The sequence below is a fragment of the Phocoena sinus genome, chromosome 1, assembly GCF_008692025.1.
Source record: "Phocoena sinus isolate mPhoSin1 chromosome 1, mPhoSin1.pri, whole genome shotgun sequence".
Lineage (NCBI taxonomy): Eukaryota > Metazoa > Chordata > Mammalia > Artiodactyla > Phocoenidae > Phocoena > Phocoena sinus.
The window spans coordinates 185,019,777-185,041,805 of record NC_045763.1 but is presented as its reverse complement, the minus strand read 5'-3'; the positions used below and the strand labels follow the sequence as shown (position 1 = coordinate 185,041,805).

General features: G+C 46.9%; 1 protein-coding gene across 7 annotated transcripts in view; it reads right to left on the bottom strand.

Annotated features, from left to right (window-relative positions):
* IPO9 (importin 9) overlaps positions 1-22,029 on the bottom strand; it is a 46,073-nt gene that overhangs the window by 2,302 nt on the left and 21,742 nt on the right. For 4 of the 7 annotated variants that reach the window (XM_032628964.1, XM_032629016.1, XM_032629011.1 and 1 more), the window contains 15 exons: positions 21,934-22,020; positions 21,307-21,426; positions 21,092-21,192; positions 20,850-20,908; positions 20,096-20,247; positions 19,317-19,415; positions 18,335-18,441; positions 17,829-17,968; positions 15,409-15,568; positions 5,206-5,432; positions 3,144-3,292; positions 2,555-2,683; positions 1,677-1,952; positions 1,401-1,567; positions 735-868 (listed from right to left, as the gene is read on the bottom strand). In XM_032628964.1, the coding sequence (XP_032484855.1) occupies positions 735-868; positions 1,401-1,567; positions 1,677-1,952; positions 2,555-2,683; positions 3,144-3,292; positions 5,206-5,432; positions 15,409-15,568; positions 17,829-17,968; positions 18,335-18,441; positions 19,317-19,415; positions 20,096-20,247; positions 20,850-20,908; positions 21,092-21,192; positions 21,307-21,426; positions 21,934-22,020 (2,107 nt within the window). The remainder of the gene's footprint in view (positions 1-734; positions 869-1,400; positions 1,568-1,676; positions 1,953-2,554; positions 2,684-3,143; positions 3,293-5,205; positions 5,433-15,408; positions 15,569-17,828; positions 17,969-18,334; positions 18,442-19,316; positions 19,416-20,095; positions 20,248-20,849; positions 20,909-21,091; positions 21,193-21,306; positions 21,427-21,933; positions 22,021-22,029) is intronic. The other 3 variants (XM_032628982.1, XM_032628993.1, XM_032628972.1) reach the window with 3 other exon arrangements.

Sequence of the window (22,029 nt, the reverse complement as noted above, 5' to 3'; positions counted from 1 at the left end):
CGACCTGCACAGGGTGGAGCACTCCGGGCCCTGGGACTTGCAGTTTGAGAAACAGCACAGGTGAGCGCAAACCTGCGGTTAAAGAAGGCAGCTCCAGGGCTTCCCTGGTGGCGCAGTGGTTGAGAGTCTGCCTGCCGATGCAGGGGACACGGGTGCGAGCCCCGGTCCGGGAGGATCCCGCATGCCACGGAGCGACTAAGCCTGTGAGGCACGACTACTGAGCCTGCACTCTAGAGCCCGCGAGCCACAACTACGGAGCCTGCGCTCCGCAACAAGAGAAGCCACTGCAGTGAGAAGCCCGTGCACCCCGCAACCAGAGAAAGCCTGCGTGCAGCAACGAAGACCCAATGCAGAAAAAATAAATTTTAAAAAAAAGGGTTAAGATGGTAAATTAAAAAAAAAAAAAAAAAGAAGGCAGCTCTGCGCTCTGCCCACACATCACCAGAGTCGTGGGCCAAAGGCAATCAGACACAAAGACACTAGAAGTGGGTATCCAAGGCCCAGAATGAAGCTGGATGCTGGGGGTCCCTGTACCTGGGACTCTTGTCCACTTGCAGCAGCAGCAGGACCCAAACTCTGCTCCACTGTTCACCTGGGGTTTTCTGCTGCTTCTTATCAAACCCATCGCTAACAACCATGTCTTAACTGCCTCCCAGCCCAGGTGTCCTGAGCCCCGGGGCTGGGGTGGGGTGGGGATGGCAGTGTGTGTGTGTGAGGGGAGCAGCGTCACCCACTCTTGGCCGACTTGGAGCGGGTGCGGGTGCCCTCGTCCAGGCTGTGGATCTCCTCCCCCTTCACGCGGATGTCCTGCAGCCGCTTGTCATCCGCGTTGATGCCATGCTGGAGCAGCTTACACAGCGCCACAGAGCTGGCGAGGAAGAGCCAGAGAGGGCCGATCAGCTGCCCCCTTGGAGCGCACCCCAGGGAGACGGGCAGTGACGTCCCGACACGTGGAGCGTGCAAGTGCTTTCACGACTAACTAGGGCACAGAAGAGAGCCTGGCTGAAAAGGGGATCTCGTGTTCCCACGGACGGTCGGATGAGAGCTGTCCTTGAACAAAGCCGGAGCGGGCGAGCAGCAGGACGACGCCCGCACCAGAGGGAGTGTGGGGTGACGAGACGCGTGGACAGGAAGTCAGAAAGCTGGGTTTGTGAAGAAGAGGAAGCCGCCAGCAGCACTTGGCTGGGTGACGGTGCGGGCAGGGGAGGGTCTCTAGCCAGCAGAGATCAAAAACACACGCTCTACCTGCGACGACTATCTTCTGGGAATTTCAAGAGGGCAGCTACTTGAATATACAGTTTAGCCAGAAAGAAACAGAGGGAAAAGGAACGCAACGGGCAGCTGGGTGCTCAAGTCAGGGGAGGAGGCGGACGGCCCAGAGGAGGAGGACGCGGCCCCACCTGACTTTGCCCTCGTACTGCCCGTAGAAGAGGTGCTGGCGGCTGGTCCACTCGGCCATCACGAACTCCAGGGCAGGCTTGCCGGTGGGCCCCGGGAGGCTGCACAGGAACTCCAGGAGGGGCTCCAGCTGGGTGTGCACCAGGTGGGCGAACACCATGATCAGGGACTGGTGGGACAGGAGGACACCTGCTTCAGGGACTCAGGCAGCCAGGCAGGAAACAGAGGGCAGCGCGGCCGTTCCCTCGCCAGCGTCTCTGGGGCTGGGGCCGTCCTACCTGCATGACGCTGAGCGTCTCCGCCTGCTGCATCTTGCTGAGAATGGCACGGAGAATCTGGTCCAGGTTCTCCCCCAGCTCCCGCCCCGCCTTGGAGATGAGGGTGGACACAAGGCGGCCCACGAAGGCGGCAGTGAACTCAGAGGTGCGGGGGTCCAGGAGCTGGCTCACCACCTGCATCACGTACCACAGCCCATTGTGGCCCTGCTCGTCATGCCACTGGGCCACCTGCTCCAGCGTCACCGACACGTAGGCCCGCAGGCACTCACCGCCATTCTGGGAGACAAGGGAGGGGACTAGGTCAGCCGCGGGCACACAAGCCCTCCGTCTGCAGGGTCTGGGGGGCTCATCCTGCCGGAGTTGGGGCCGCGCCGTTGCAGACACAGGCGCGCACCACCCTGTCTCTGCTGTGCCGCATCGGTTAGCTCAGAAATGCGCGCTTCTCATCAAAGGGAGAATGGACACGCAAACGGAGTTTCAACCGCAAAGCTCTACCTCTGGTACTGAGAAAACAGAGCTAAGACAGCAGTAACTGGCGGGACTGCAGGTCTCTGTGAGAATAAAGTAGACTCACACCAACCACGCTGCCTACAGATCTCCAAAGGCCGGTCCCTTTGCTGACTTCATTAGTCTGTACGTCTATCATCTCTTCCGCCGCAGCAACACCCAGACACAGATAGTAGGATGGCTGGCACTCACACCTCTGAGACGCACACAACGTCTTGGTTTTAGCAGTCGGAACCCTTCCTGGGTCCTCTGGGTAAATACGGATTTGAGGGGTTTCTATCTCAAAGGCAGGAAATGGTGTCCAGCTTCTCAGCCTGCTGCACGCGCACCGCGGCTCAGACACCTGCGTGGTGATACCTGCACGGAGATACCTGCATGGTGGCGTTGTCATCCGTGTGGAGGGTGCACTGGGCCACAGCAGGGAAAGCCTGGCAGATAAGCAGCTGGGAGAGGGGGGGCTTCGTGTTCCGTACGACCGTGGTCAGGATGTCAATGGCCGTCTGCAGGAGAGAAGTCAGGCTTGCCTCTGGGGTGTGCGGAGGGGGCCCAACAACAAGATCCTCGCTGTGCGGAGCCCACCCACCAACCCAGAGACACTCATAATGAAAGGCGCGCTTCTGGAAGAGGAAGACAGCAGAGGGTATTCTCAGTCTCCTGGCGGCAGCTCATCACGTGAGAAGCCATGGGGGTGGGCGGGGGCGGAGGTTGACTGGACAAGCCAGGGACAGTGTCATCACGGGACTGTCCAATCACCGAGGGCACCTTGGCAACGAGAGCTCCCTTCTGAAAGCCTCGAGAACCACCCACTGTCCTCGTGGGTGAAGCAGCCCAGGAACATCACCCCATGAACATATCACGCTGCTGGTGGTCGGCGTCAGGGGGTGGGATCTCGGGGGGCTCGTGCAGGGCTCGCGCGCGCGCTCTCTCGTCCCCACCCCGGCCCCGTGACGACTGCCGTACCGCGCAGAGCCCCGCAGGGATCTTGTCTGCTGGTGCCTGCATGATGCTGACCAGGGTGGGAATCAGCCTCATCTGCATGGGGCCCTGGCAGGCTTCAATCTGGGACAGCTCCTTGAAGATGTCCTGAGCCAGCGAGGCGACCACAGGATCTGGAGTGGAGAAGGCAACGTGAGTCCCCCCGCCTGGTGGTCTGTGTGTGCTTCCGCCTTAATGCTGCCTGTTGTTGGCCCTAACTGAAGTGAACAACTTCTGCTTTGTTGTTTTTTTTTTTTAGAAATTTCATGTAATGTCTGAAACATTTATATTAACATATTTCCATACAAATAACCCAAAGAAAGTTTAGTATTAGTTGTTTTTTGTCTGTTTGTTTTTTTATACAGCAGGTTCTTATTAGTCATCAATTTTATACACATCAGTGTATACATGTCAATCCCAATCGCCCAATTCAGCACACCGCCATCCCCACCCCACCGCGGTTTTCCCTGCTTGGTGTCCTTATGTTTACAACTTCTGCTTTGATTGCACATCACTGACCCGGGACCTGCTGGGGCCACCGGAGTAACCTGAAAAGCAGGGAGAGCTGCTAGCTGTCTGGGAGACAGCATGTGTGTGATCTCACGAAGTCAGGGACAAGTCAGCAACAGCTATTCCTAAAACAAAACCTGCCTCTTTTTCTGGGACAAATCTTTAATGTCTGTATTCTTGTGAAACTTGGACTGATTATGAAAACAAATGCTTAAGGGGAAAAAAACGCCCCCACTGATACTTTGTTAAGAAGACATCAGTCTCAGAAACTGCCCAAGCACTGACTCTTCCCAGGTTCCCACGTGTCGACGAGGACCACGCACATCTCCTGGGGGTGGTCACCGCGCACAAGAACTCCCAAAGCCATCGGAGGGCAAAAGGTAAAGCCTTCCAAAAGCAGAGGCTCGTGAAGAAATGCAACTTCAGCTCGACCTGCTTTGTGTAAGAAAAATATAAAGCCCTCCCCTACCTAGCATGAGACAACGTATGCAGTGTGCAGGGCACTAAGACACACGTTAGAAGTTCACCGCAGCGTTGTCCGTAACAGACAAAAACTGTAAACAACCCAGAGGTCCATGAACAGAATGGGTAAATAGATGATGGTATTTATGGTATTTATGGAATAAATACTATGTGATGGGCGGAGAGAACAAGGACTATCTAAGAGTGCAGTGTGGAACCCTCCTTAGGACACATTTTTAAGTGAAGGAACGAATTGAATAAAATGTTTAGTATGACATCACGTTACATAACCAACCCCCTTCCAAGCTTCAATACTCGCTCTTCAGATACAAATGTCCTCAATGTTTCTAATACACACTGACTGCAGAAAAACTTAAAATGCAGGAAAGTATTAAAGGAAAAAATACACCTGTAATTCCACCACCTAGCGATAACTACCCTTAACGTTTTGATGCATTTTCTTCTGGTAATTTTTCTATATACATATCCACACATACATCCTTTTCTAAAGCAAAACCAAAGCTTGTAGTTATATTCTACGTATTTTGGAAAACAGTCTATTCACTTCCTACAAGGTGAGCGCTTCCTCATGGCTTTAACAATTCCTCTGAGGGTTGATTATTAACGGCTGCACAGCATTCCACTTTAGAGATATAATTAATTAACCTCTTACTGTTTCCAAATTTTTGCTACTATAAAAAACACGCAATGAACACCTTATTCATAAACCTTTCCATGTATCTCCTTCTTCACTTTTCCTTTTCTAGTTATAGTTCTAGGCCTCTTCTTTTAGGAAGCTTTTGACTTAGTTGCTCAGTTCCCTTACTTTACTGTCAAAGTCCCAGATTATACGTCTTGCCGGTTAGCTTTCTTCGTTATCTTTCTTCCCAGTTCTTACCAGACAGCAAGGGTTACAGGCATACGTTCTCTGCTGTTTAGTGCTGCTTGATCTATAGCACGACCCTACTCTCGCTAATTCAAAGTCACTTTCTTTGCTTCTAATGCTAAGACCATTAGACCCAGGGAAGCGCTCACCGATCCCCGCCCACTCACCCCCCACCCGCCTCGTGCATACCGTTACTGTACTTTAGGAAGATGGCGATGGTGAAGGGGCAGATTTTGCTCTCCATGCTCGCTGTGAACTCTGGGTCTACCGTACAAACGATGCACAGGGTCTCCATCACCAGGTTGAGGACCTCTGAGCTGAACTGAGCCGCCAGGTGAATTAAGCCATCCAGGATGCTGGGGAGGAAGGGCTGAAGCACGTGGGTGCTCTCTGAGACTTTCAGCTGGTCACAATAACTGGAGAGCAAGAAATAAGCAAGAACTACTCACCAGCGGGTCCCTCAATTCCTGGTTTTTCCAATCAGCATTATGTGTTACAGCATTTTCATGTGAAGCTTTATGAAGCTACTTCTAGAGCTCATTAAGTTTTTATATCTTTCTGTGGCTTTTTTTTTAGAACTATCACCACCATCATTTCTATGTTTTCTAATTTATTTCTGCTTTGGTCTTTGTTATTTCCTTTAAAATTTCTTTCATCCCTCTATTTCGTTTTGAAGTGAATCCCAGTCATGGTTACGTCCAAATTATTAAGATATTAAGTCAAATGACTTATGATTCCTCAGACCATTGTTTTAGTCACATTCCTAAGATATAGATATAATTTTCCAAACAGTGCTTTTAAATCTTTTCCAATACAACTGTTATTTAGTAGGAGACTATTTTTTAACTTCCATGTTACAAAGATTTTATACTTTTTGGAGGTTTTTTTTTGCATCCTAAGATGAGATCAATGTATATAAACATTTTACACATACTCAAAAAACTGGTGTACTATTTGCAGGGTTTAAAAGTTTGTTTTCAAAACAGAAACAGACTCACTGACTTAAGAGTACGAACTTATGGTTACGGGGGTGGGTGGGAGGGATAGACTGGGAGTTTGGGATTGACATGTACACGTGGCTATATTTAAAATAGATAAACAACAACGACCTACTGTATAGCACAGGGAACTCTGCTCAATACTCTTTTAATAACCAAGATGGGAAAAGAATTTGAAAAAGGATACATGTATATGTATAACTGAATCCCTTTGCTGTACACCTGAAACCAACAGAACACTGTTAATCAACTAAACTCCTATATAAAATTAAAATTTAAAGATTTAAAAAAAGGAAGTTTTATTTCTTAAAAAAAGTTTGTTTTCTATACATAGTTCTACATTATTCGCCTCTTATTCAATCAATAAATATTTACTGGGTGCTGCTTACCATGTCCAATGGGATACAATTATTAAAAATATATCATCTAAGTCTTTACTTTTGTTATTTTCAGAACGGTAATAAAAGTCAATAAAGGGCTTCCCTGGTGGCACAGTGGTTGGGAGTCCGCCTGCCGATGCAGGGGACGCGGGTTCGTGCCCCGGTCCGGGAAGATCCCACATGCCGCAGAGCGGCTGGGTCCGTGGGCCATGGCCACTGGGCCTGCGCGTCTGGAGCCTGTGCTCCGCAACGGGAGGGGCCCCAGCAGTGAGGCCCGCGTACCGCAAAAAAAAAAAAAAAAAAAAAAGTCAACAAAAACATTGTTTCTCTATGTTAAAAGAACCTACTGCAGAAACAAGGCCCCCAGACCCCAGGTTCTCAATAAATGGTTTTTCTTAACTTAATTTTTAAGTGTCTTACAACCATATTATTTGTATCAGCTGCTGGGTTCAAAGGTCCACAGTGACTAGTAAACCTGTGGGCTTAGATCTCACATCTGTTCAGATTCTTTGTTTTTTTGGTCCATAACATCCTTTTTTTTAAGCCACACCTCGCGGCTTGCAGGATCTTAGCTCCCCAACCAGGGATCGAACCCAGGCCCTTGGCAGTGAAAGCGCCAAGTCCTAACCGCTGGATTGTCAGGGAGCTCCTCATCTATAACATCTCTATGTTCAATGCCACCGTGCTCTAATCTAACTCCTCCTTAAGAGCTGGCTCAGCATCTGGCCGTGGGCAGCTCTTGGCTCGTCAGACTAGATTCTGCATCCATCTCCACTGGGACTGAGTTGTGCCCTACCTCTTCCCGCTGCTTCTCATTCTAAGGGTTTACAGAGTCTGGGAGACCACAGAGTGCATCATCTGGCCAGATCATATGGGATCTTCTAAGCCATGCTAAGGAAGTTAGACTTCGTCTTGGAAGCCAGAGTATATCAAAGTTTTTTTTTTACAAATTACTCCTAACACCTAATCTCTTCCTTGCCCTACCCCACAGTCTTCAGGGAAAACCGACACCCCAGGAAAATGCTCTATATTTATCCTGTGGCCTCACGGACCGTCCGGTATACTCTGACTTTCTTCTGGGTACCTGTATCCCAGAGTTCGAAGAGCACAACCAGAGCCATGAGTTTTAATTTTCAGGCAAAAGAAGCTGAGCACATGAGCCAGGGCAGCCACAGTGGAGAGGGAGGAAGGGAGGAGAGGCGAAGGCACCAACCCTGGTAGAGAGCTGGCATCTCTGGGAGTACAGACCTCTATCTTTAGGTATAAGATCTAAAGGTACAAGATCTGTACTTTTACTATAACAGGGACTACAGGTAGGGTAGGCCTGGAGGTGGTAAACAGTAAGCTCAGTAGTGGATGTGTTAGTTTTCAGGTGCTTGTAAGATACCCATCCTGGCACAGCCAGTAAGCACATACATTAATTTGGAGCTCTGGAGAAAGGCTGGCATAAATATGACTAGAGAAATGAGACACAAGTGGAAGTATCTGTCAATCAATATCTTGTTTCAGAAATGGTTTAAGGCAGTTTGCAATAATACATACACTCCGATACGAATGAATATGTTAAAGCTGGGGTAAAAGAAAGAAAAGCCAAGGTGGTGCGATGACCAGGAAAGGGCTGCTGGTGACATGAGAATGAGCGCTTCAATGACGTGATGAGAATATAAGCCAGACTGAAACTGGCTGGAAAACAAGAGGGAAAGGGCCAAACGGAGAATCCTGGCTGTGAAAGAAAGCACAGCTAGCAGCCCTTCACAGGAAGCTCTTAACCTGGGGTCCACGCTTCCACACATGACGTAAAATTTTATAAACAGGTATGAGTGTCCGTTTCTTTGCCGTGCACGTTCATGGCTTTTGTCACTTTTCCAGAGACAGCTGCTACACCTTTCCAGAAAACCAATGCCCATGTAGTCAGAGAACTGAAAACTACTAAAAAAAAGAGAGTTCTCTTCACATACTTTTTCTGATTATAAGAGTAATATAAAATTTAAACAAGCTTGAAATTTCAATTCTTCTCGGCTTTACTGTGGCGTGACCGACCTATAAAATGGTTAGGTATGTCCACCGCGGTGACTGGACGTACATGCACAGCGTTGAAGATTTCCCACGTCCAGGTCATTGACACGGTCCATCATCTCGGACTTACCTTCTTCTGGGTGAGAACACTAATTTCTACGTCCCGTTACCCGATGCAGTCACCATGTGTCACGTTAGATCCTCAGCCCTTGGTCATCGGACCGACGACAGCATGTACCCTTTCATCAATCTCTCCATGCTCCCCACCCTCAGCAACCACCTTCCTGCTCTCCTTTACAATGAGTTGGGCTTTTTAAAAGATTCCACATATAAGTGATACCATGCAGTATCTGTCTTCCTCTGTGAGGCTTATTTCACTCAGCACCGTGCCCTCAAGGTCCATCCACGCTGCTGCAAACGGCAGGCGTTCCCTTCTTCTCGCAGCTGAGTTACATTATGGTCCACCGAATACTCACACATCTCCATCCACTCAACCACCGATGCACACTCAGGTTGTTTCCATGTCTCAGCCACTGTGAATAATATTACAATAAACACAGGAGTGCAGACACCTCTTCGAGATCCTGTTTCCATTTCCTTTGGATATATACACAGAAATGGGACTGCTGCATCAAATGGTAGTTCTATTTAAAAATTTTTTTAGGACCCTCCATACGGTTTTCCACAGTGGCTGCACCAATTTACATTCCCACCAGCAGTGCACAAGGGCTCCCTTTTCTCCACACCCTCACCAACCTTTTTATTTCTTGTCTTTTTGATGATAGCCATTCTAACAAGTTTGCGGTGGTGGCTCATTGTGTTTTTTTTTTGTTTTGCGGTACGCGGGCCTCTCACTGTTGTGGCCTCTCCCGTTGCGGAGCACAGGCTCTGGACGCGCAGGCTCAGCGGCCATGGCTCATGGGCCCAGCCGCTCCACGGTGTGTGGGATCCTCCCGGACCGGGGCACGAACCTGTGTCCCCTGCATCGGCAGGCGGACTCTCAACCACCGCGCCACCAGGGAAGCCCTCATTGTGGTTTTGATGCGCATTTTCCTGATAACTAGTGATGTTGAGCGCTCTTTCATGTACCTGTTGGCTATCTGTGTGTCTTCTTTAGAAAAAGTGTCTATTCAAGTCCTCTGCCGTTTTTAAAAATCAGATTATCTGCTATTGAGTTGTATGAGTTTTTCATATATTTTGCGTATCAACTGCTTATCAGATAAATGGTTTGCAAATATCTTCCCCCATTCAGTAGGTTGCCTTTTCATTTGGCTGATGGTTTCCTTTGCTGTGCTTTTTTAGTTTGACGTAGTCCCACTTGTTTACTTTTGCTTTTGTTGCCAAACACAAAAAATCATTGCCAAGACAAATGTCAAGGAGTTTAACTTTTATGTTTTCCTCCAGGAGTCTTACGGTTTCAGGTCTTACGTTCAAGTCTTTAACTGATTTTGAGGTGACCTAAGTACATGGTGTAAGATAAGGGTCCAGTTTTCCGAACATCATTTACTGAAGCGACTGTCCTTCCCCCGCTGTATATTCTTGGCTCCTCTGTCATAAAATAATTGACCATGTAAGTGTGGGTTTATAGCTGGGCTCTCTGTTCTGCTCCACTGATCTCTGTGTCTGTTTTTATGCCAATACCGCACTGTTTTTTGATTACTGTAGCTTTGTAATACAGTTTAAAATCAGGAAGTGTGATGCCTCCAGCTTTGTTTTTCTTTCTCAAGATTGTTTTGGCTATTCAGGGTCTCTTGGGATTCCACACAGATGTTAGAATTGTTTGTTCTTCTATGAAAAATGCCACTGGAATTTTGATGGGGTTGCACTGAATCTGTACATTGCTTTGGGTAGTTTGGACGTTTGAAAAATATTCATTATTCCAATCCATGAGTATGAAACATCTTTCTATTTGTGTCTTCTTCAATCTTTCATCAATGTCTTACAGTTTTCTGTGTATAGATCTTTCACCATCTTGGTTAAACTTACGCTTAGGCATTTTATTGTTTTTGATGCAATTGTACAGGAGATTGTTTTTTAAATTTCTCTTTGTGATAGTTCATTATTTCTTCTTTTCTTTTCTAATTGCTCTGGCTGGGACTTCCCGTACTGTGTTGAAGAGGAGTGGTGAGAGTGGGTACCCTTACCTTGTTCTTCATCTTAGAGAAAAAGCTTTCAGCCTTTCACTGTTGAATATGATGTCAGCTGGGGGGGGGGGGGGTTGTCATATATGGCCTTTATTGTGTTGGGATGTGCTCCTTCTATACACTTTTTGGAAAGTTTTTGTCACGAATGAGTACTGAATTTTGTCAAATGCTTTTCCTGCATCTAATAAGATATTCATGTGATTTTTAATTTTTCATTCTATTAATTGGTCGATTTCTGGTATGTTGAACCGTCCTTGCACCCCAGGGACAGAGCCCACTTGGTCGTGGTCTGGGATCCTTTTGCTGCGGTGCTGACTTCAGTTTGCTAGTACTGTGTTGAGAATCTCTGCGTCTATATTCATCAGGTACACTGGCCTGGAGTTTCCTTTTCCTGTAGCGTCCTTGTATGGCTTTGTTATCAGGAAATGCTGGCCTAGTAAAATGAGTTTGGAAATGTTCCCTCCTCTTCAATTTTTTGGAAAGAGTTTGAGAAGGAATGGTATTAATTCTTCTTTAAATGTCTGTAGAACTTACCAGTGAAACCATCTGGTCCTGGGCTTTTGTCTTATGGGAGGTTTTTGATTACTGACTCACTCTCCTTGTTAGTTATTGGTCTGTTCAGATTTTCAATTTCTTTATGATTCAGTTTTGTTAGGCTGTATGTTTCTAGGAATTTACGCATTTCTTTTAGGTTATCCAATTTGTTGGCATACACCTGTTCACAGTTGTCTCTTATGAGCCTTTGTCTTTCTGTGTTATCAGTTGTAAAGTTTCCCCTTTCATTTCTGATTCTGTACTTGAGTCTTCTCTCTCTTCTTTTTAGTCTAGCTAAAGTCTGTCCATTTTGTTTATCTTTTCAAAAAACCAGCTCTTAGTCTAAGTTTTTCTAATATTTTTCTGCTCTTTATTTTATTTATTGCTGCTCTCATCTTCCTACTGCTACCTTTGGGCTTAGTTTGTTCTCTAATTCCTGAGGTATAAAGTTAGGTTGTTTGAGATCTTTCTTTTTTCTTAATGTAGGCGTTTTTATCTATAAACTTCCTTCTTAAAACTCCTTTTGCTGCATCCCGTTAAGTTTTGGTATTTGTATTTTCCATTTTCGTGTGTTTTAGAATATCTTTATTATTTTTTTAAATTAATTTATTATTTATTTATTTATTTTTGGCTGTGTTGGGTCTTCATTGCTGTGCATGGCCTTTCTCTAGTTGCAGTGAGTGGGGGCTACTCTTCATTGCAGTGTGTGGGCTTCTCATTGCGGTGGCTTCTCTTGTCGTGGAGCACGGGCTCTAGGCGCACAGGCTTCAGTAGTTGTGGCACGCGGGCTCTAGAGCACAGGTTCAGCAGTTGTGGCTCACAGGCTTAGGTGCTCTGCAGCTTGTGGGACCTTCCCAGACCAGGGCTCGAACCCGTGTCCCCTGCATTGGCAGGCAGATTCTTAACCGCTGCGCCCCCAGGGAAGTCCCTCAGAATATTCTTAGATCTCTCTTTTGAGTTCTTTGATCCACGGGTTGTTTAGAAGTGTGTTGTTTAATTTCCATATATTTGTGATTTTTCCAGTTTTCCTACTGTAATTGACTTCCAGTTTCATCTCAATGTGATCAGAAAAGATACTTGGTATTATTTTAATCTTAAATTCATTAAAACCTGCTTCATGACTTATCCTGGAGAATGCTACATGCATGCTTGGGAAGGATGTATGTTCTGCTGCTGTTGGATGGAATGTTCTGTATGCTGCTGGGTCCATTTGGTTGAAAGTATAGTTTAAGTCCAACGTTTCCCTATTGATTTTCTGTTTGGATGAGCATAATTCATTGTTGAGGGTGGGGTATAAATCTCCTGCTATTATTGTACTGTTGTCTACTTCTCCTCTCAGATATTGATATTTGCTTAATATATTTACGTGCTCTGATGGCAGGTGCACATATATTTATAATTGTTGTTATCTTCCTGATGAATTAACCCCCTTATCATATAATGACCTTTGTTTCTTGTTACAGCTTTTGAATTAAAGTCTACTTTGATCAAAGTATAGATACCCTCCCTCTCTTTTGGTCTCTACTTACACGGAATATCTTTTCCCACCCCTTTACTTTGAGCCTATGTGTGTACTAAAACCTATAGTCTCTTTTGGGCAGCATATAGTTGGGTCTTCTTTTTCAATCCACTCAGCTACTTTGACTTTTAATTGGAGAATTTAATCCATTTAAATAAGTTTTGGTAAGTAAGCCCATTTTATTAACTGTTTTCTGGCTCTTCTGTAGTCCCCTGTTCCCCCGACCTTTCTCTCTGGATGTCTTCCTTCGTGAATGGTGATCTTCCGTGGTGGAATGCTTTGACTCCTTTCTCTTTCTCTTTTGTGCGTCTATCATAGATTTTTGCTTTGTGGCTACCATAAGACATTTTATAGATATGATAGTCTATTTCACACTGACAACTTAACTTTGACTGCATACAAAAATCCTACCCCTTTATTCCCTTCCTTTAATGTTTCTGATGTCACGATTTAACTCCTTTTATACTGTGTATTCGTAATGATAATCATAAAGTATTTTGCTAGTTATTTTTAACACTTTCATCCTTTAACCTTTATACTAGAGTTAGGTGGTTAACACACCACCATATTACAGTATCAGAGTATTCCGAATTGATTATATACTTACCTGTACCAGTGTGTTATATATTTTCACATTATTAATTAGCATCCTTTCATTTCAGCTTGAAGAACTCCTCTTGGCATTTCTTGTAAGGCAGGTCTAGTGGTGCAGAACCCCTTCGGTTTTGTTGTCTGGGAAAGTCTTCATCTTGTCTCCAGTTCTGAAGGTTGTCTTTCCTAGCTAAAGCACTCTTGGTTGGCAGTTTTTTCTTTCAGCACCTAGAATATGTCATCCCACTGTCTCCTGGCCTGCAAAGTTTCTGCTGAGAAATCTGTCGCTAGCCTTATGGGAGTTCCCTTGTATGAGAGAAGAGTTTTTTCCTCTTGCTGCTTTGAAAAATTCCCTCTGTCTTTTTGATTTTAGATAGTTTTTACTACATTTTGTCTTGGAGAAGATCACCCTGGATTGAAATTTTGGGGTGATATGTTAGCTTTATAAGTAGGAGGTACAAATCTCTCCTCAGATTTGGAAAGTTTTCAGACATTATTTCTTTAAAAAGCTTTTTGCCCCTTCTCCCTCTCTTCTCCTGGGACTCTAATAATTTGTAGACTGCTTCTCCTAAAGATATCCCATAGTTCACATTTTCTTCCTTCTTTTTCATTCTTTATTCTCTATCCTCCTCTGATTGGATAATTTTGAAGGTCCTGCCTTCTATTTCACAGGCTTTTTCTTCTGCCTGATCCATTCTGCTACTGATGCTCTCTACTGCATTTTCCATTTCATTCTCTGTATCCTTCAGCTCCAGAATTTGTTTGGTTCTTTTTTATGATTTCTCTCTTTGTTGAACTTCTCGTTTTGTCTGTGAGTTGTTTTTCTGATTTCGTGGAATTGTCTTTCTGTGTTTTCTTGTAGCTCACTGAGCTCCTTAAAATGGCTGCTTTGAAATCCTTTATCAGATAAATCACAGATCTCCACGCCTTTGGGGTTGGTTAACTGGAACATTATTGTGCTTCTTTTGTGATATCATGCTTCCTTGGTTTTTCATGTTCCCTTATGTCTTGCACTGCTGTCTGCACATCTGAAGTAGCAGTCACCTCCTCCAGGCTTTACTGACTGACCTCTTCCAGGTGTCCAATCTTGGATTTTTTTTTTGCTCCAGTGGTGTGCTAGAACTTCTCCACTGGGCTTTGGACTTCGACAAAGGCTCTCTGGTCTGTGGGTAACTGTCTCAGTCAGTGTTCTCCAGGAGGTCCTGGACCACGTCAAGATCCACAGCTGGGACCGAGGTCTGTGTTTCTATTATCTGACATACAGGTGGGTGAGATCCCCCTGGGTCCCTTGGTGTACAGTGCCGAAGACAGAACCAAAGCCAAATGGGACTATGGTCGGCAAGTCAGTGGCTGGGATGTGGGCTTGTCTTCTCAAAACAGCTCTCCTTGTCCTTAGATGGCACTGCGTTTGACAATCTCCTCGCTTGGACAGATGCCAAATTGTTGTTGTGGGAGGGATAAGAGCGAGGGACATCTTATTCACACGTCTTGCCGACACGCCCCCCCGCTCCCCCCTCCCCCAGCAATGCTTTCTAAAGACATATAGTAATGCCAGCACCTCAATCTCTGCTTCAAAAGGTAAGGAGGTAGCGCAGGCAGGTGGAAGGTGAACTCTGCGTTTTTAGGGTTTCAAGCAATTCTTAGGATTCAACCGAGACTCTGTAAGTTTGGACTTGAAAATACTCCTGAAAACATCAGTACTCCCTGTGGTCTGAGAAGGAATATAAATAAAGGACTAATAGAGCCACTAGTATACTAGCTGTGAGAAAGAGAGGTAAAATTGGGAAAAGATAAGCAGTGTTTCCAGGCTACATGATCCCAAATTTGGGTTCCAATACAGAGGCAATCAATCAACCAAATGACGCTAAGCCTGCTTCTATGGCCCGCTGCTGTGCGACCCCAGGCAAGTTAGTTATCTCTCGGAGCCTCAGGTTCTGCTTCTCTGTAAGACAGGGAGTTGGTCTAGATGATTCCAGAGCTGGAGTGAACTGAAAAGGAACGAGGAGTAAAAGGGAACAGGATGTATCCGGGACTCACAGAAGCCATGTTTCTGGTATGGTTTCTTTCCCTGTCCTTCCAACATCCATTCTGCAGGAGATCTTCAGAAATTTCCAAGCAACATAATCCACTGGACAACTGCTGTTTGGGACTTCTACCCTGAGCAACTTTCTCTTACAACAGTTTCCGTTGTCCTAAGGTGGCGTACTCACCCCCAGATGGCTCTCACTGCAGAAATTCGAACTGATGGGGGTTGTGTCTCGTGAAGACCACTAACTGTTGCCTGAAGAAACTGCTGGATCAATTCAGGGGACATAGCGACAGTGAACCGACTGGCAGCCCAAAGGGCCCGGCCCAAGAGGAAAGGAGACACTGGGAGGAAGAGAGAGCAGTTAGAGGCTGGACAATACACGTTTCTGCTACCGCCCACCCTCCTCCCCACCACTATTCCTCAGTTCGTTGCAGTAACTGGATACCACCTAACATACGTAACGTAATGGAGAGAAAAAGCACGATCTTGATAAGATAAAAGCAAATGTATGACCTATGGCACAGAATCATTTCCCTAGTTTCACTTTCCACTATTTGCGAAGTACATCTTGAATATTCCTAGACTAGAAAGCCCCCCCACCCTTGTTCCCACCACAGCTCTCACCACCCCTTACCGCACTGCTAGTCAGTCCTCTAGATGTCTTCTCCACTGCCAGTTTTTTCCTACTCTTGGACCACTATTGGAATACTGTAAATTATAGCTCTGTCATGCTTTCATTTAAAATGTCAGCAAATCCCACAGTCTACCAAATAAAGCCCATCTAAATTCGCACGGCATTCAAGGTCCCCTCAGACCAGTGACTCTAGCATTACCTCTCGTTTCCCTTTGTGCCTTCCAAACTCAGGCACACACCCCTCCCTAGGAAGTCAGCATCTTACTTTGCCATTTCTGCGCTTTGTTTGTAAGCCAACACACTCACCTCTCCTTGCATTATCTAACCGATCTCTTGGGCTGAACTAATCCTAACTATCTCTGCCGCTTTAAGCCCATGTCTTTAGCTTTCTAACATGATACAAATATATGTTTTGATATTCTAGGCACTGGTGTAAGGATTACTACCCCTTGCCTATTATAAGATGCTTGAGGACAGAGACTATACTTATTCAGCTGTCACAGGGCTTAACTTAGTTACCTGTACAATAAACATTTAGTTGATGGGACCTATTCAACAGAACCAGCAGTTTGCACCAGCAAACGGTGCCAAATAATTACATACTAATTCATATAATGGATAGTACCATCCAAGAACACCTGGAAGTCCCAAGAGTTAAAACTGTTTTCATAGCAATACCAAGACATTATTTGTCTTTTTTCATTCTCATTCCTTCTCGAGTATACGGTGGAATTTTCCAGAGGTTACTGATGTGTGACACCATGGCTCTGACAGCTAATGGAACGTATGCTTGCATTTCTTATATTTTGAAAGCTTCTCAGTTTTCATTTCTAATATGTTAAATACTGCTACATGTGACTCACAAAAAAATCTCCTTGGGATCACTGATAATTTTTTAAAGTGTAAAGGGGTCCTGAGACCAAAAAGTTTGAGAATGGCTTGTACAGAAAAGCTTTGCTAGGGCAAGTTCTACAAAAAATATGCTGGTGAGTTTGAGAAATTCCAACACTGTCATTCAACACGCGATTACACTATGTCCATTAGGTGCCAGGCACTGTGGGGCAAAAGGATATATTAGACATGGCTTGTACTCAAATATCTTACATTCTAGTAGGAGAAAGAAAACGTATTTGTCAACCACAACATAACGCAGCACGTGGTCAATGCAGAATCAATAGGAACGTGCTCAGTGGGTCCGGAGCTCTGGATGCTCAACCATCTTAATTCTGTGACTCAGGCCTGAGATGCCCCGTAACAGCTGGCCTAAGGAGACGTGGAGAACATTTTCCAATGGCTTAAGCTACCCAGAGGGCATCCTACGGAGAGGAAGCAGTGAGTGGAGTGACACGGCCTCGACGACGCAGGGGTCCCACGACTTAAGTACTCAAGGAGGAAGCAGAGACAGCACTGGGGGCTCTGAGGGTGAGAACAAGGCACGGAGATCGTCACACAGAGACAACGCCGCCTCTCAGCCGCTGCCCTGCGCTGCTGAGAAGTCGGGCTCACGCAGTCGAGGCTACTTTTTAAGGCTAGTAGCGAACGTGGACACGGGAACGGACACTTTAATCATGTAGACAGAAGAGCTTGAGAAAAGTGACAAGAAGCACACAGAAAGGATGAACCACACACAGGCCGCCTGAGGGCGTGGGGACTTTGCAATGACAGAGCTTGCAGCAGAGTTCTCAAGGCAGAGCAGCCAAATCTGCACCCTATTCAGACGCCAGAAAACCCCCAGGACTTGAGCGCTGGCTGGGAGAACAGTGTGGGAGAACAGTATGAAGAGCTACGAACGAGGCAATCCTAGTCTCTCAGTGGGTGAAGCTTGAGTCAAGGTCTCTGGGCAGTTCGGAGGTTCAGACGAGCTCAAGCTTTAGGGTGGAAGAAGAATGGTCACCCCGAGGTTTACCTGCCCAAGTGAACGACAGAACTGAGCTGATGGTGGGCCTGAGCACGGTGCTGAAACCCACCTGAGAGGTTGAGGTCCGCGAGGACGACGTTGGTCAGGAAGCCATGCATGTCGAAGGGGATCCTGCCACTCTTCACGCTGTCGGTGACGATGGACTTCACCGAGCCGAGGGCCAACATGCACGCCTCATGGATCTTCCACCTGCCAAAGGGACACCACAGCCTGGTCACACACACCCACGGTCAAAGCGACAGACGCTTGAGGGAAGCCAATTCAGGAAAGGGCGTTTCAGCACAGCCTGACCCCAAAGTGCATTGAGCTGCTCTTCCGATCTAAACCTATAACTGAAAACGGTGTAATTTAATAATAACAGGCTTTTCTAATTAAAAACAAAGCAAAAGCCCTTCCTTTCAAACCTTTTTAAAATGGGGTAAAAGCATCTTAGCCAACTGTTTTAAGGATGGGAAGAACTGCTTTAAAACAGATAACGCAAAGCAAAGACGCGCCTGCCTCCGACCTGATGCCCAGAGCACGTCCCTCAGTGGGACACCCGCCGCCCACTCTCACCAATGTCCGGTGCCGCCATTCTTGGTGTGCTCAGCTTCCTGTAAATGCCGAGTTGCTGCGGCGGCCAGGGCTGCTGCGCTCTCATTCTGGAAATCAGTGGCCACAGCCTGGTGGGAGGAGAGGCGCTAACAAATGTTTCTGTGCAAATTAAACTGCAAGCTTCACTGCACACTGAATGGTTCCAACTCCTTTCCATACACACGGCTGAGCCCAATTAGGTACACTCAAAATACAGCCCCTAATTGTGTTAAGGTCTCTACGTTAAAGCAGTACCCGTATTTCCGCAGTGCCCAAGCACTGTGAAGCTCACAAAACGGACAGCTCCCTCTGGCTACATTCGGCAGAGCCTAAGTGGTCAATGAGAGATTCAGCTTTGGATGGCAGGGGACCAGATATTTATTCTCTGGGAGCCTGACTGTGGAAATACAAGGCTAATCTACTAGCTGAAACTCGGCGTGGTCTTTCCTAGGTGCCTTAGAAACACCGCGGGATAACAAGGAGTGCTCACCAACAATGAAACAACGAGAACGGGCCTCGCGCCTGACAGGCGGCAGGTGGCAGCTTCTTCACAGACCCTCAGCCTAGAGACAGTCCTGGGCTCCAGTCAGAGCCAAAGAAACATGAGCAGCCACCCGCGTGTCCAGCCTCTCGGCAAGTGTTTTTAATTTGCCAACCTCTATTCTGTGCTACCGCTTCTTGCTGAAGAGTGAATGAAACTGAGCAGTTCCCGACTCAAGCCTCCTTGCTCATTAGAACACTACCCTCTGCACAATTCTTACACCTAACATCCACACATAAATCAGAACCGAGAGCAGTGACTCTGGAACTCCGGACTCTCCGACGTCACCCGAGATGCTCTTCTTATCCCCCAGAAGTCTACGACAAAGTCACCCAACAGCACTGCTCAGCTTGGGTTAGGGACCTGGAAAGAAGAGGAACGGCTCAGGACCATCCGGCTCAAGCGTCAAGGTGGCCCTCTTACCAGCAACAAGTCCTGGGCCGCGATCCTGACAGTGTAGGAGAAGGTGTCATCATCTTCATCTTCCACAAACTGCTGGGGGTTGGCTGTCCACACTTTGATCTGAAAGGACGAGGACGTCAGGCCTCCCCGAGGCTCCCGTCTGCTCCGTGTGCTCCCCTTTCCATCCACACCCTGGAATGGCTCTGCCTCTTGTTCTCAGCTTGAACAGAACGCTATTCTCTTTGATGCAGAGAAGCGAGCCCTTTAAGAAGCTGAGCAGCAAAGGCCGCTGCAGAAGGTGGCTGACTGCTGGCCCCTCCTGCTGTAGGTGGCTGTTACCCCCAGATACGTCAATTTGCTGAGTCTAGTAGGTCTGATGGGCATTTAATGGAAACTCGTGTCCACCCTCGTGCTGTTCACACGAGACAGGCATTATCGTATTTTTTAATGCTCTTTTCTGGTCTAATGGTTCACCAACCAGGCTGATGATCTGAACTCTATTATATCTCACTATTTATAGAGAAAGGTAGGCTTTCCTGGCTATCTGGGCCTTTGGTTGGCAGTCCTATAGATGTAAAAGTATTAGTGCTCTGAAAGCCCAATTACCTAGTACAGGAGTTGATAAAACCCCAACACCCAGGGATTCGGCAACATAATGACATCAGAGCTTTCTAGACCCTCCCGTGAAGTTACTCTTCGGGTGTCTATTCTTCAAAATCACTTGGTCGCCTGACTTAGACCCCACATGCAGGCTGCACTCTCTGAATGCAAGCCGGTCACTGTCTCCCATACGTGGTTACCTGCTCCTCGGTGATCTGCATGTATAGGATGAGATAGTAAATCAACTCAGGCAAGGCCTTCTTGACGGTGCTTTTGAATTTGCTGTTTTCTAGGAGAGCATGGACAAATTCAAAAATGCTAAAGACGAGATTTTCAAAGCCCAGGACTTCACCTACAGGAAACACACGAGAAAAGCTTTTAATGACAAGAAAGCAAAAGGAAAGCACAGACGCTGGAAAGGAACTACATCATCTCTGTAAGTTAATGAATAGTTAAAGCACTTGCTAATTATTATTCTCCAGGGAATGGAAGAAGGGGCTGAGGAGTCAAAGAAAGGAACTTGAGGCTATTAAGTACTCTTTGGCTTTTCAAGTAAAAGAATCAGGGAATTCCCTGGTGGTCCAGTGGTTAGGACTCAGCGCTTTCACTGCTGAGGGTGGGGGTTCAATACCTGGTCGGGGAACTAAGATCCCAAAAGCCGTGCAGCGAGGCACCACGCACCCCACCCCCCAACCAAGAAAAAAAGAATCAGAAACGCTGAACATATCTTCCACTCAGAAATTCTACAATTTCACGAGACTTACGCAAATGCCTATGAGGAACAGATCAATGATTTTCGACTTCTCATTTCCCCACATCTAATACACTTAGAGGAAACTCGGTGAGAACACTCTTAAGAGCATGAAGCCTCTAAGTTCCGGCCTCTGTTCTGCCTTTTCCTGGCTCCCTTTCCCACTAAGTGGTGCACCTGTTGAGATGAGACACGCCACGTACCATCAGAATCCACAGGATCTTCCACTTCCTCTGTGTAGTTTACTTCTGTCCTCACATAAGTACAATGAAGAGTAAAGAAACAGAATCTGCAGTCTGCTTTGGACACACTCTACAAGGGAGTGCTGTGCACGCCAGCACTAGGAGCAGACTCTTTAAGCGAGTGGAACCACATGGACGTTAGGACCCGAGGCTAGATTCCCAACCGTGGGCTGGCAGGCCCGTCAGCCTTCTGGAAAGGATATAAAGCTGCGCTCTCAGTTAGGGTGTTCCAAACAATAGGCAGAATCTGCTGCATGGAGGACACCATGTGCTTTGGGAAGTTTTTCACCAGGGCTGTCACTGCCTGGGAAGTTAAAGAGAAAAACCCCAAGAGTTACAAGTGCTATGGGGGAAAAAAAATCACTGCTTTCAGAGCAGCCTTCAAACCCCCAGCACCTCCGTCGCAGTAAATGTTTACCTTCAGGACTTCCATCTTAAACCCGCTGTCAGACGTGGGGCCGTCTGGTATCTGGAGGGCCTGGACGAAGGCCTCTGTGAACTGCTGCACCACAGGGAAGATCAGGACTTTGGCCGCGCCCTGGCGGCGGAAACCAAAGTCAGTACTGGACGCAGCCCGAATCAGTGGCTCAGTGCACGCACCAAACACCGAGACCCGCGCTGTCTCCAGACCCCTTCAGGCTCGGGCCTCTATCAGAAGGGCGTGGCCACAAGGTCACTGGAGGTGTCCCCAAGGTCTGCTGTGTCCTTATCCAACACTGGCAGCTCCTCACCAGGAGCTTCTTCAAAGCTATTACATAAGGCCAGCTTCTCAATCCCAGGGACTGGTATTTTTCAGCTAGGCTGGTTCCACACGGGAGAGAGATAAAAGAGCAGTGAAGTTCTGGGTGATGACTAGCGTGAAAAAGATGCAGGAGGAGGTGTTCGAAAAAATAAGGCTCAGACGAAAGGAAACTAAGCTACACGCAGATGAGGAACTTAACCAGAACATTCACTGCACCCACAACACGGCGAGTGTCCGTCCTGGCACTGCTGTGCTGAAGACCTCTAGGCAGGCCGTCTGTTACCAACCTAAAGGCTCACTCACCTTCTCCAGCTCCTCCATGTTACAGATCATATGGGCACAAGTGGTAAAAATCTCCACAGCTCGGGAACGGGTTCGAATACCATACACCTGGAAACA